General features: G+C 42.4%; 1 protein-coding gene and 1 long non-coding RNA gene across 14 annotated transcripts in view; one reads left to right on the top strand and one right to left on the bottom strand.

Annotated features, from left to right (window-relative positions):
- mrtfab (myocardin related transcription factor Ab) overlaps positions 1 to 14823 on the top strand; it is a 39257-nt gene that overhangs the window by 5713 nt on the left and 18721 nt on the right. Inside the window, exon 1 of one of the 13 annotated variants that reach the window (XM_078937558.1) lies at positions 2871 to 3014. The exons of 10 other annotated variants lie outside the window; for them this stretch is intronic. Coding sequence is in view for 2 of the 3 variants with exons in the window: in XM_078937556.1 (XP_078793682.1) it covers positions 12779 to 12914 (136 nt within the window). In the remaining variant the exon portion in view is untranslated. Of the gene's footprint in view, positions 1 to 2870; positions 3163 to 12320; positions 12915 to 14823 lie in introns of those variants that run through there. 2 more of the 13 variants (XM_078937557.1, XM_078937556.1) reach the window with 2 other exon arrangements.
- LOC144987866 (uncharacterized) lies at positions 1903 to 13718 on the bottom strand. The gene is made up of 3 exons (XR_013651540.1): positions 13590 to 13718; positions 5353 to 5447; positions 1903 to 2030 (listed from the first exon to the last, which is right to left on the bottom strand). It is a non-coding gene; the product is annotated as an uncharacterized LOC144987866 (long non-coding RNA).

Genomic DNA, 14823 nt, shown 5'->3' with positions numbered 1-14823 from the left:
GAAAGCAGATTGACCTTTTGAGCTTTGAATTGAAATGGCCAATAAACAATAATTATGTATAAGTAAAGTCCTTCAAGGATTTCCATGTATTTATCTGTTCTGACAAGTTTGCAAACCTAAACAAACATCTTCTCTCAGCTTCCGGAATAAAACTAATTTGCATCGTTTCAAGCTTTTTAACCCAAATATGCTTGAATATGGAAGCATTTGTGAGGCATTATTAAAAATAAAAGTCAAAACCAGAAATGCTTTTTCATTCAAATGAAAAAGCAATCCGCCAAAATGCTTTTTCATTTTCTACTTAAAAACCGCTTATTCTATGTCATAATTAAAATGATAATGAAAATGGTATTTGACATTTCATTTTCAAAAAGTTCTCTGGTAAATGTGTAGCATAATTCATTTAGAAATGTCTAATTTGACAATTAAAATGAATTAACAGAAATGATTTTTAATTTTCTAAATGTAACTGCATCAAATGACTCAAAACTAAAATGAAAAATCAATCCTTCAAAATGATTTTTCATTTTCTTCTTCAACACCGCTTATTCTGTGTCATAATTAACATGAAAATGCAAAGAGAGGATTGCATTTTCATGCTCACATCCACCCTGCGAATAATGTCACATGATGCAATTCCAGTTAGCATTTCCAGAGGGGTTAGGCGGATGAGTGTTATCTCTGTGTGTCCAGCTGCTAACAGACTCATGCTAGGAGCAGTGCGGCCTGGCTTGTAGCTTTGTGTTAGCGGCAGAGGAGAGGTCTTTGTGATGGTTGTGCTGTCCTGATTAGGGATAGCGTTAAGGTTTTAATGGTACTACTACTCTAATTGATGCTGCTTATCGATCCGGTATTTTAACGATACTCTTATCGATACTTTTTGAGGACAACAAATAAATAAATAACAAATTAAGAACATAAAATGTTTTATTTCATCATTATGCAACATTGTTTTATTACTTTATACATTTGTCCGACTTGAAAAGTAAAATACATGAAAAAAGAAGTTATTTAAAGAAAAATAAACTGCAATGTTTTGACATATTGACGTAAACATAAAACAAATGAAATAAGCTGTTCACTCTGTGGAGTTTGCATGTGTGGCTTTTCTCCTCCCACAGTCCAAAAAGCTGCTTCATGGGTTAACAGGTGACCTAAAAACACATCTGTTCTCAGATTTCCCTCTTGGCTGTTGTTGTTATTATTCATGAACAGAAGCTTTCCATTTTTTCGTCCTGCTTGAATAAGTCGTGTAAAAGGAGACGGTCTGAATTCCCTTCTCAGTCATCAGTGGAGAGATTAACTCACCTTAGACGGTGTTTAAGGTGAGTTAAGAGAGGACGAGATTAAAGCTCTGATGAGAATCTACCTCTGCAGTAGAGTCCTACGAATGACGGCAGTGGAGAAGCTTTTGCACCTAATTGGCTTTCTCCTCTCATCTGACCTTCTGCTGCAGCAGATTAGCTCCACGTTTGCCCTCAGCAGACCTCTTCTGGGTCTGGAGATGGCTCAGCTTCAAGTGTGGACTGCTGCACGGAGAGAGCACAGATTATGGAACGGTTGAGTCAGCGGGATTTATGCCTTTGGCCTGCCAAAGATTCGGTCGTGTGTACTCTTCGTGTACTCCTCGGTATGTTTCAGCTTGTGGAGTCCAACTCTCTTTGACTCCTCTTGTCTGACAAAGTAGATACGTGCACAGATTTCCTCGTATTGTTTGTGGATTTGCTCCATGAGACCTGAGCGGGAATAAGACCGTCATTGCGTTTTATAGAATCCGTTTGGCCGCCTATCTAAGCGTTAGTAGCTATCTGCATAAAGCACGGGAAAGCTCCTGAATGTGAGTAAGGCCGAGCTGTAAACACATTCAGTTGGTTAAGCAGAGATAAGAACAGATTGCTCATACCTGGGATAGTGTAACTGATACGGACGTGCACACACCTTGGCTTTAGAGGAACCGTCCCACTGACCATTGTTCTCGGCTGGGTGTTGGTTTTGTTTTGGAGACGCAGTCAGTTGACCCGACGTTTGGTCTGCAGTGATAAACAGATCGTTTGGCCTGCAGATAATTTACCATTAAGGCCGTCTGTTCGTGTTTTAATGTGGAGAAGTTTAAAAAGCTGCAGCAACAGAATGAAAGCAGAAGATCACCCTTAGCTCACAGGAAGTTGTTTACATCACTAAGGATTTAGAATGGATGTATGGTAATGGGACAGACACAAACACCTTCAGGTCACCACTCCCAGGTTTGACCCTCCGCTCCTCTTAGACTCGTCATAACACTCTCTAAAGCGACATGTTGATGCACGCAGTCCTGCAGTCCATCAGCGTGAAGCAGAGATGTGCTCCGCGAAGCTGCGAACCGATTCTGAGAATTAGCGGTAAACATCAGTGTCTTCTCTGCCGCTCATGTCCGCTATGGAGTCATGGATTTATGCTTGACGTTCCTTTCTTAGCACTGGAAGAGTTTTTTTAACACGTGTATTCATTTCCTACATTTGCAAAGCTGACATTCCCAAAAAAAGGAAAGGCAGTTTTGCTTTTGTTGTGTAGAAGCTAATTTGACATTTCTAGCTGTTCTCGGTTGCATTTTTACTTCTGCTGCAAAACTTTAAGGTGGAGCAGCAAGTTTGTGTTGGAGCAGCTTGATCCAGCAGGAGGAGGAGGAGGAGGAAGATGGGAAATCAGGAAGAGGGGGAGGCTCTGTCTGAAACGGCTGTACCGTATTGCATAACTTTTTTTAGAAGAGGAGGGTAAACGGTGAAACTGGGAGTGTTTTACCGCCAACTTTAGAAAGTCTTTTAGAACTTGAAGAAAAAGAAGAGTCTTGAAAAAGTGACCTCTCCCTCCTGGAGGAGCCAGAATTGAGCAGACGGCAGCAGGAGGGAACAAAGGTGGAACATCAGAGGGCTGGAGCTAAGGGGTGGATCCGGGTGTCACTTAAGGAGCAAAAAGGCAGAGCGTGGCGAGCCGTCACACTCCCTCTCTGTCGGGACGTGCACGCACTTGTAGGAACGGTAAATACCAGCTGCTGGACGGAGGAAAACCTGCTGCCTTTTCCTTCTTTAATCTCTCTGTTTTACTTTGACGTCTCGAGGATCACGAGTCACTACTAATGCAGACAAGGTGAAGCGTGCCTTTAGAGGGACATGACCGTCCATTCAGGTAAAACTATCAAACTGATGCTAGTTTGGGAAGTTTCTCCAGTCTCAGAGTTTAAACTGCAATACTTTACTTATACTCTTTTACTATCTTGCATTAGGATGTTTTCCGGAGTGTTTATAGTCAAGTTTCATTCATCAAGCTTTAAAAAACGTGATTTGGTGTCCTCGGGGCAATGAAATGAGGTGCGGAGCTGTGGAAGCTTTTTACTGCTCTTTACGAGCTGCTGGTGGATTATTTTGATAGTAGGCGACTCCTCCTCACTCGCAGCACACGTGTGAAGCAGCCTGCCGGGTGGGTCAGCGCTTCTTCTCCCGCACCGACTCAAGCCAGAGGATTGGGCTCACTGATGGAGCCAAGATGGTAAAAGTAGGTCGGCGTCGTCACTGACTTTGCTCCAGATTTAACTGAAAGTGACCCACTCATCTGTAGACAGAATAGATCGTTCCAGAAATGTGAGTTGGGCTTCCTCTGCTAATACTGACAGGAGAAGCTTGATTACAAAGTCTCACTGCGCCTCCATGTATTGTCAAAAATACTGAACCAACAGGAATACTGGTGTGACAAGTAAGTGGCGGCGTTATGCACCATTGAAGACCTGCTCGTAACAGCAGCACAGGAAAGTTCAGTGTGTTTCCAGAGCCGGTCTGGGTCACAATGACTTTGGGGATTGTTGTGCATTCCGGCCTTTCTGCTGAAGCTGAGCCAGTTCCCAGACCAACAAGAGAAACAATCACATTTCCAGAGAAAATTGCAATATTGATCGCATTCTCTTTCTATCATAGTTCGATTCTTTTTTTCTTTTCTTTTTTGTTTATGAACTGAAGGTCCACAAACAAAAATAGCTCCAAATAAGCGGCTGCTAAAACCGTATAATCGCATTGATTCCTGTTGATCCTTTCTCAAAAGTGCAGTGTGAACGCACACTTCAAGTCCCACTGCGATCATCTTCTGATCTGTTTTCAAAGCGTTTCCAGTGGTCTTTTCATTATAATTATGCTGATTTTTTAGCCAGATTCAAAAAACCTGTTGTTTTCTAGAACATAGTCTCTGCAGAGAGGCAGTAGAAATTCACCTCTAAATTGTGGGCGGGACTGTTGGCCCAGTTTTAAGTGTAATTTTCCTTCCATATGTCCTCCATCATGAAAAATGCTACAAGAACATGTAAAAAAAACCATTTCATCAAAGTTTTTCAACCTAAAACAGAAGGAATTGTGAAATATGTGCAGCTGGATGAGAAGGAGCATGTGTTCATCTTGATCTGCCACACCGTTTCCTGTTTAGAGTGAACTGCATTTGAGATGCAAAGTGCTTCTAATGAACATTATCCTGACTCGGTTAGAACCGATCATGCTGCATTCAAGTGCAGAAGGAAAGTTTGCCTAATTTCTCTCGTGCTTTTTCTAAAATTTGTAAACTTTGTGACAAATGAAAAGAAACGTCTGTTTGGGACTTTTGTTATCTCCACCCTCCTAATCCTCTTCAGATCCTCTCTGTGATTTGGTTCGATTAGACCGATAGTAAAAACCAAGCCCTGCCTCTTTGTCTAATGACAGCTTTTGCTTTTGTTTTCTCACCAACGTAAACACAGTGAGCCCGGCTCTTGTGCCGGCGTTTCAGATGCGATCTGTAGATATGCGGCGCTGCCTCAGCTCAGCAGTGATTCGGGGAACTGATGGACGGTTATGCAACAGATTGGGAGGCTGCCAGCAGTGGAGATGAGTGGGAGGGGAGTGAGGGGGCAAGACGGGTGGAATGAAATGGAGATGATGCAAATAAACTAGTGCGGGAATAGAAATGTGGTGACATTTTCCTGCTTTCTGGTCCTTCTTTGGGCCACCGACTCTGCCGTGATGTCATTTAAGGTCCATCTGCCTACAAAGGACATTTTATCAAACTATGTGTAAATTTTTGCAGCGACCACACATTTTAGCTTTAAATACAAATCTAACCACGCATCTTTGACCACACATGCAAACCTGCAAGTTAGCAATATGATGCAAAAATCTCTGTTTCTCAGAAGTATATGAAACAGAATCATGTCAGTGCTGAGTTTTCCATCTCATAAACGTTTAGGCAGAAATATATTTATGTAACTGGGGCCGGTTTTGCATGCATCTTTAAAACCCAACATGTCCAGAACACCTCGCACGAACTCCCACACCACACCATGCTGCCGGGACCTGGACGCACGTTTCTGCCGGCGATGGTTGCCTTCCACGTTCACAGCGTCGTGTTTCTGCACGCGCCAACACACTCGCAGATCTGATTTGTGATCCAGTAAATTCCTGTTAGATAATGAGAAGTCAGAGCGTAGTCAAGCAGCCGCTCTCAAATCTGTTGCCGACAGGCAGAGAAAAGCTTTATTATCAGCAGCTCTGGGCTGCTCACAGCAACAGGAACATGATGCCTGCACACCCACAGGTACAGGCCCACTCATGCAGCATGTACTTTATCTTCCAGAACCTTCTGTCGTCCTCAAGAACAATATTAGGGCAGGTAGGGTCAGGTATGAGGTTGTTTTTTTTTTTTTTCAAGAAAATACCTCCGAATTGCACCAATAGTAGGAAACTTGTACATTCTTGCAGACACCTGGATTGATCAGCAGTGCCTTTCATGACGAGTGAATGCAGTGTGTTTCCTGTCTTAATATAATAACAAATAGCCCAGGATTCATCTTTCACAGCATGTTGCAGCAACACAGACGGCATCTTCTCTGCATGTTAAAATACTGGAGCAAAAGGTTTGCATGACTTTAAAGCTAAAAATACAAATGGGACATTTGTCTGCATTTAAAGAAGAAGCTACGGGGCGCTGACTGACATTTCTAAGGTTTAGTTGTCACGGTTGCAAAGCTGCAAACACAGGATTCGTGTCCACCGCCTGGTCTGATTTTTGTTTTTTCTCTAGCTCAGCTTCTTCTGGTGTTTCTGAATAATAGAACAGCCATTAGCCTGTGACTCACCTACCAAGTGCAAATCTTGCGCTCTTAAAGTTGGCTGATGAGCGCAGCGGAGGTCAGCGTGAACTGGGAGCTTTCCACAGTGACTCACACTCGAAAGATCTGCACTCATCGCAGCCGCGAAACCTCAAGGCTGCAAGCTACTCTTTACCGTTTTCCTGCGTTTGATAGCAAAGACATTTTTTTTATGTGATGAAAGCACCAACTCAAAAGCTAAGACCTTCTCAAAAAGTAGTGTCCTCTTATGCTAGCAGTAAACATTTTACTGCGACAGCTGAGTGCAGACATTATGGTTGCTAACAAAGCTCCCGTTTCATCAGTTTGGCTCCGTCCTTCTGTCGGACACACGTGGACACACGCGTGTGCCTGATGAGGGGCTCGGCTGCTAGATTTGAATGATTGTGAGCACTGCTGCCTTTGTTTTGGTCCACACTTGTGTTAAAGTTTGCTGGCAGCCAGCCAACTGTGGGGTTTTACAGAGTTACAGTGAAAGCAACAAATATTCCTCCAGATTTGTCTGTGAAGACGTTTGATTGAAACTTTATTTATACACCCCAATAACACAACCCAACACCAATAATAGTACAAAAACATATCAGTCATAAAATACAATAGCTGAGTGCTAAACTAAACAGCTAAACTGGGGGTCCCTGCCCTTTGACCCTCCTTCTTGAATAACATATAATGCAGAGGTTTTTTTCACATGTCCTTTGTGGCATTTCTCTAATGATGGAGGACATATATTAATAAAATTAAGTTTGAAGTTGCGTTTCTGCGTTTTCTATTTTGTTTGTTTTTTTAAATGCGAGGGGCGGGCCCCAAGCTAGATTATTATTTATAACTTTTACATTTATTTGTTAAAGGAGTCCGGGCCAAGAGGAAGCCACAGTTGATTAAAAACATTGAAACAATACATTAAAAGTTATAAAAAGTGATCCATGTACATCTTGGTTTTTCTGTGTTTAAAATAACATTTTTATGGACATCTATGTGGTTTTTCACATTAGCATGTCTGAGTCACTGCATAGCTTTCTCGTTAGCTGCTGGAGGATTACAGTAATGGCACTGCCCCAATGATAGAACCCTTCAATCTGTTGTTACTATGCAGCTAATGGCTGCCCCGGCTTTTATATCTGACCTCGGAGTAATCCGTTTCCTGTTTTTATTTCCATGCATTTGCTGTCTGTGTGTTGATTATTTTTGTTGCAGTCTGAAGGGTAAAATTATGAACACAGGGCTTTTTTTAAAAGTTGCTAGCGCTTTTTATGATCTGTCTATGGAGTTTAATAAAGGATCAAAGGTTGTTTGTAAGATGAGGAAAAGGTTGGCACATTGGGAATAAGAGACCTTTTGAAATTATATCCATTAATCTTCATTTTGCAGCTGTAAGGTGATGTAACCTTATGAAGGGTTTTTGTCTTTTAACAACCGTGACATGAACGAGATGCGTTTCTAAACGGTAATAAAATAGAAGGAGGAGGAAGAGCCTCATTTCATGTAAATGCTGGAAAACAACTCAAAGAAGCACTAGTTATAGGATACACGGCTTCTAGGTTATAACCGTTTATGCTGGGGTAGCCTGGTCTCACCCTAAATCATGAAAGTCGTACTTTCTCTGGAAGTGGGGCAGAAGGTTTGGGAGGGTTGTGAAATAAAAATGGCCTTCAAATGTTTAAGTTATGTAATGATCAGTTGTCGCCTCCCCAGCCTCAAAGTTTTTTTTTTTTGCCAGAGTTTGAAAATCGGCGCTGCTGATCTTGATTTCAGCTCCTCCTTTTTTACACACAGTTGCCAGTTGAAGGCTTTTTCTGCTGCCGTGAAGCAGCAAGTTGAGAAAAGCTGCTCCAAGAGGGTCAAAACGTAAAGTTTGAAGAGACTCTCAGCCACAGACTCGTACAGGACCTGAACAGACTTTGGTTGAAAGCAGTTAGTTGTTTTGCAGACCTGAAGCGGTTAGTACTGAGCCTGAAGCAGGACTAGTCGACGTAGGAGGACTCCTTAACTCACTGCAGTTCACTTGAGACGTGAATGAGCCCAGAGGCTAACCAGACAGAAAAAGAAACAAATGGTTAAGCCAAACTGTCTAAAACATCCCAGTTATATTTTTACTGTCATCTGTGTCACTTTCATTAAGGTGCTACTTCTTAAGGGGAAACGTGGTGGATGGCTCTTTATGTATCTAATCCTTCGTATGGCGCCATTGCATTATTTGTTTTCACAAAAAGGTAACTTTCCTTTGTTTCTATTAGGATTGGTACACAGAACAATCCAGTTTTCTCTTGAAACGATTTTGGTTTTGGAAAGTAGTTTCTTTTGTTGGCCTCCGTTCAGTGAGTTACCGATTTCAGTCCAAACAATAGTTAAAATGAAATCATTTAAGCGCTACGTTTAAACAGTTTTGTGTGAAATCTTCTCACATTTACACACATGGCTGAGGTCCACGGATCCTCCGTCGGTTTACATTTTTTTTCTAGATCTTTAAGTTTACACAGCAGGAAAAAAAAGAGAAATAAAAGGTTTAATGGTTTAGTGCAGATTGCTGGTAAATAGCTCAGTAGCTGGACTGGTTGTTGGGGAGTGAAGGGACTAGGAAGGGAGGGGGGGACAAAAACACCGTCTGGTTTCAAGGCTGGAATGTCGACGGTTGTTCTGACCTGTGGAAAACTCATTCTTGACCTGGATAGGACCGGAGATGTTGCCGGCAACACCGAAATAACAGACACGCTGTTTGACATACCGTCACTCTTTGATCGTTGATCAGCTGATTTACATCAATTGTGTAAGCATCTCACTGCTGAAGACTTTTGCATGTCAGTGCAAGGCTGCACTCCGGTGGAAATGTTGGGGAAAAGTCTCCATTAAAATAGTCTAATTAGCAAAATATTGACGCTCAGGACAAAAATCTATACACGTGTTTAAACACCAGATCAAGTGTTCTCTACCTCTATCTGATAAAGTTTACTAGTTTAATTATTGTCCCATCTGTCAACATTGTCATTTTACCAGTAGTAGGATCTCAATTTGATCGACACAAGGAACAGTTCCTCATTCTTCTAATGTACCTTATTATCCACGTTCCCATAGCAACAGCAGTTCAGTGCCTGGGCCACCTTGCCACTAGATAATGTCAATAGAAAGGTTTGTTTGCAAAGAACGTTTCAGCTTAATCGAATGGTTTTGTTCAAGTAAATGTACCAATAACGTTTCAATCATAAATTGAATTTTTTCCCCTTAAATTCTCAAACGGTGCAGTAACGCCCCCTTTACACAGGCTAGGGGAGCCTGTGGAGGTTGTTGGGTTCATTTAGATCCAGACATGTCACGAGCGAATTCCCACTTGTAGGTTTGATTCACACCAGAGCGTGTTTCTTTGGTAAACCACTGTGTTTGGGACGTTTTTAAACTGTACTCTGGGGCAGAAAAAGCAAACAAACCCTAGTCTGGTTTAGAGCAAAGTAAAATCACTTGCAAATGAACTTTTATATGGTTCGCTTCAGTGTGAATGCAATCAGACCATCCAGAGGAGGACAACGTGGAAGGAGTAATATTGGCAGACAAATGGTTAAAAACTGGTTTCCTCATGAATGTGTATATATGTGAAACTCCCAAAGATGGAAACATGTCTTTTGATTGAAAATGTGCAAATGCCTAAAAAGGTCAGGTCAGTTTAATTAATGAAGACCACCTCCCCCGTAGAAGCACTTGATTCATTGTGCAGGTAGACGCATCATTCTTTGGTTCTCCTCTAACATTGAAAGGAAACTGAACTAAATGAAGATGTCAAATTCATCAATATTCCCCACTTATTTTACTCCATTTCCAAGTGTGAATCCAACTTTATGAATGTGTGGTTAATGTGAGACAGTGCGGAGAGTTCTAGAAGGTTGGCTTTAAGTTTTAAGGTCAGGAAGTCGGGATCTTCTTCCCATTTCAGCCGATTTTAAAGAACCAAGAGGCAGCTGTGGACCAATTAAATTATGTATGTTTTGAAAATAAACCTTTGCACCCTGTCACTAAAAGCTTTCTTTATGACCATTCACAAAGTCAACTTTATATTTCGTTTTTAAATTCAGTATTTTCTGTCAAAGAAATTCCTCTATTTAGCTTCTCATACAAGACCTTCACAGTTATTTTTACAGTTTGTCTTTTTCAAATATGTTTCAAAGAGAGGCTCAGATAAGAATGTTCAAGGTCAAAAAACTCGCTTCAAATGTTAGTGAAGCAAGAGTTATGAAACCTGATTTCTGTGTAAAAACACAATCACACAAAACAGAACTTGAAGTTTTAATTCCCCATTAAAAACCTTGAAAGTTCTGACGTGTCGCGGCCAAAGGGGCTTAAAACGGTCATATTTGAGGTGGTGGGTTTTAGTGCAGAAATGCTGAATAACACTCTCCCTCCATCTTTTTACAGTCCACTTTAGAAGAACATAAAGACCCACCCGAGCACAGGTGCTATCTCACCTATGCTCAAATAGTTTGAGTGATTAAATGAAATATTTCACATGGGTCGGTCCAAATGCGTAAGTGTGCGTGTGTGAACATCAGTGGTATTGTGTACATGTTGACTTATTTTGTATGTGGGCATTTTTGGAGCCCACAGGTATGTTTGTGGCATTTGGGTGTGTGTGGACAGGCCCCGCCCCCTTTTGGATTTGTATTACTTATAAATCTGACTGTAATGATTGTAAACATCCAGCAACTTGTTGCCTTATGCTGCTTCACGGTTCTGCCCCCCTCCCCTTTAATCACCCTCCTACCCCCCAGACATCCCTCTCTCTTCTTCCCTTCTTTTCTTTTCTGTCCGGTCCATCAAAAGACTGTTACAAATACAATTATGATGAATAAAGTTTAGCCTAAATTACAAAAGGGCTTTCTTTAAATATGCACCAAGCGTATTGTAACATAAAAATATGTCAAACACAAGAGACTTTCAGCTCTCAAACTCTGAAATGCTGAATATCTGAGCAGTTGAACCTTTGAAGGGTTTTGCTGCATAACATAACTGCGCTAAGCAACTATGTCATGGGAAACAGTTAACTGTATTTCCTTGGCACTAAACCAATATAACTTTCCAGAAGCAGCATTATGACCGTCAGAAAAGGCAGGGACATGGTTACTGGATAACAGAGCATTTTTACATGTTACTGTTGGCTGTACAAAGCTGTTTTCACGTGTTGCTTGAGTAGAATCAATGCAGTTCTGGTGAAATCAATGATAAGGCAGTTTAAAAACAGAACTGCTGCTTAGATGCTGAAGGTCTTCAGAAGTTGTGCGTCAAGCTTCAACACAAAGAGGCTCTGTCATGTTCTTTTTTGTTGTGAGATGCTGAGGTTGGTTCAGCCCACTCACGAGCGTCCTAATCCCACCGTGTGCGGTCATCTCTGCTTCCTGCTCGGCCCGTGAATTATGGCAGCAGGTGCACTTTAATCTCACAGTCATAACAGACAGAGATGGTAGGAACCAGACAGTGTTTGTTCAAGGTGCTGTCTGACTTCAGGTGGGCTGTGATCCTGCGTCACCTTAACTTTTTTTTTTTTTTTTTCCGATGGATCCAGTCAGTCTACTGTCATTAACCGTGTGCAGTAAAGTGTTGTTTGAGTCCAGTTCAGGGAGGCTGAACGCTTCTCTCTTGTGTGTCCGGAGGCAGCCTCAGAGTAACATTACACTGCAAGTGCACAGGTGATACCATGCTGAATATAGCCTCCTTATGGCCAGCTGGCCCTGCTATTTAAAACGGATAGGAGGTGGGGGCATGGATGGCGTTAAGCACTGGCATTCTGCCAAAGCCGCAGGCCCGGTCTCCTGCAGAATCAAACTATTTTCAGACATTCGGAGGCATAGCATTGTTGTTTTCCAGTTGATTGATCTCAGTCGATTACAACATGACTGGTCTGGGATCAGATTCACGCAGGTGGGGTGAGGTCATCCCTGAAAAAAGTCTCTTAGGTGGAATCACGCTGTGATTTCAGTCTGTATGAAGCGTTTGTGTCAAACAGAGAGGGGAATGCCTGAGGCAGCCCCCCCTGAGCTTGTAACCGTGAATGAATGGCAACAGCTGAGCAGGAGAACTTTATCAGCAACAGTCACGGTGTGTGTGCGTGGTTGTGTGTGTGTGTGTGTGTATGTGTGTGTGTGAGAGAGATTGAGGAGGAGCTGCAACCAAAGCAGTCTGACTGGGGGCTCTCTGTTCTCAGCTCACTGCTGTCCTCCATTCCTCAGATGCTGGTCTCTTTTCAGTTTCTCTCCGTCGACTTTCTTGCTCTTTTTTTGATTGTTTGTTTTCTCTACGTGACTATTCCTGTGGACTTCTTCATCACGATCCTCAGTGAAACCGCATAGCAGCGCAGTCGTGACTCGCCGGCTTGCAAAAGGCAGAAGTGAGACGAGCTCAGACGGACCAATCAATCACTCTGATACAGCGGAGGACACAGTCGGAGGAGCGGCGTTGCCTTTCGTTGCTGTCGTTGAAGCAGAATCCTCTCACTTTTATTGGAGTCTTTCCTTTATCTCGCCGTCCGCCCGGCGGACAGAGACGACATCCACATAAAGGGGCAGGACTCCTCTTCATCAGAGCAGCAAACATTCAGGACTTTGGAGGACGACCTCTCCTGAAGAAGAACTCTGATGTTTACTACATAATTATGCTTTGTTCTGAATGATAATGCTGGACACCAACCACTGCCTCTCCTTTAATCCCACCCCCCTGGGCTCCCCCCCAATGGCAGACGACATGGTGAAGGCAGCCCTGAAGATGGATCATGACAGACTTGTCTATCACAGCCTGAAAGAAGGTGATACCAGTAGATATCTGATAGCATTTGAAAATATATAGTTTACAAATCCCCACCTACATTTTCATTGAACTACCGTGGTGTTGGCTTATGTTAAGAACAAACTAAGAGTTTTGCTTTGCTGACTCTTTTGAAAAGTTGACATTTTGTTTAAAAATGTCTCCAAATTAAGGTTGTGTGGCAGTTAAAAGGCTAGTCATTCCTGGAAAAAAACCTCCATTGTTTTTTAATTATTGACTGACTTTCACCATTTTTTTCATCATTTCACTACATGTAGGGTTTATAGTTTTCCTCATCAGTTTCTTTTTTAGTGTTTTTGTTTTTGCATAACCATCATTAGTGATGGAAAATAAAGATTTATGGGTCACTCCATGTGCATGTTATACAAAAGCAGCAGGAAGTGGTCTTAAGCTGTTATTTTTAATGTAAATTAATGGGAGATTAGTCATTTTAGGTATTTGATTACGTTAAAGAATTCCTTCTGAAAATGATTTAGCCAATCTTTAACACCAAATGATTTATATACATTCCCAGGAGATGATCTACGGCTAATAATGTGCTGTCGAATGAATTTAGCTGTCAGAGGATCCAGGTTGTCGTCGTTTTGTTGGTGATTGGGTTGAATTTTCCTGTATAGAAGCACAGACCGGTGAGGGTTAATGAAGTTTGACTCACCGCTCTTGAACTTCAGCATCATTTGTATTCACCCCACCTCCTCCTGCTGTCATCTGGGCTCCTTGGCGAGATGCGGCAGCGTGACGCAGTGGGCATGGACCTGGATGGCGAACGGCCTTAACCTTGTTTGTTTCTGCCCTCTAGCTTCGTTCCAGCCTCACTAAGAGGTGGAACATTTTCTGCGCCTGACGTGTGTCTGGGATTAGTTGCTTTAAGCCAGGGGGGGGGGGGGGGTCTCTGGGGACGACGACAAACTTAGACTTGTTTAATCAGAGCTGATGATGAAAACGTGCTTCAGCATTAGCCCAGTTGGCCACCAACATCCCGGCCTCCTTCTGCTATTTAATTAGTGGCTGAATTATTTTCTCTATTCAATTCAGAATCATAGTAATTGAAAGAGTTTTTGGATGGATCCTGTTGCCTTCCTGCTCCAACTTTAGGTTCTAGAACAGCAGGAAAAAGAGCCGTCCTTCGTCACAGATGACGCTTTTGGAGGAGTGGGTCTGAAAAAGCCAGCAGACTGTGATTTATGGCTCTTTCGGCTTCATTTATAATCTGTAGATGTAGCGTCTGCTGTCTTCCTGTGTCTGGCTCTATGCTTCTGTGCTCCAGCTTTTGATGACGGGCTGTGGTCTAAAGTCTCAGCAAAGTTGTTCTGTCCATCCCATCCAAAGGGAAAAAAGCTGCATTTACATTTGAAATGACAACTAAACACTCTAAACGGATGTGTCATGCATGTGTGCAGGACAGATGTGCCTTCAAATTGTAGTACAAACATGCGACCATTACGTTTTCCGTAACATAAACCCGTTCATCAAAGCCCCGCAGTGATGACGAAGTTGCCAGCTCCAGTACAAGTGTGTTTACATTCTGGTGTCAGTGCTGGCCGTCCTCTCTGAAGTGTGGGCCGAATCCTGCACATGTAATCCAAACTGATTACAAAATCTAACAAAACGCGTACAAACAGGATAAAAGTCTTTAGTTGTCTTCCAAACACCGCCTGCAGCTATAAACCCACATGACGTCAGCATTGCCTTGGGTTTTCATACTCTATTAGCAGATGAACTTCAGCAAAGAAATCTGAAACCTTTTAGTCAGATGACTGAAAAGCTGAAGAGTCCATCAGGACAGTTCTCCATCCAATGAAAAGCCTGGTTTAAGCCTCACTCACAACTGCCCCACGGGTGGATACTGCAGGCAAAAAATGTGGCCTGGATGAAATATCAAGGATGCA

The sequence above is a fragment of the Oryzias latipes genome, chromosome 19 (genome assembly GCF_053564925.1).
Source record: "Oryzias latipes strain Hd-rR chromosome 19, Olatipes_Hd-rR_3.1".
Classification (NCBI taxonomy): domain Eukaryota; kingdom Metazoa; phylum Chordata; class Actinopteri; order Beloniformes; family Adrianichthyidae; genus Oryzias; species Oryzias latipes.
The sequence above is the reverse complement of the archived record's forward strand: the minus strand, read 5'-3'. Positions and strand labels throughout refer to the sequence as shown.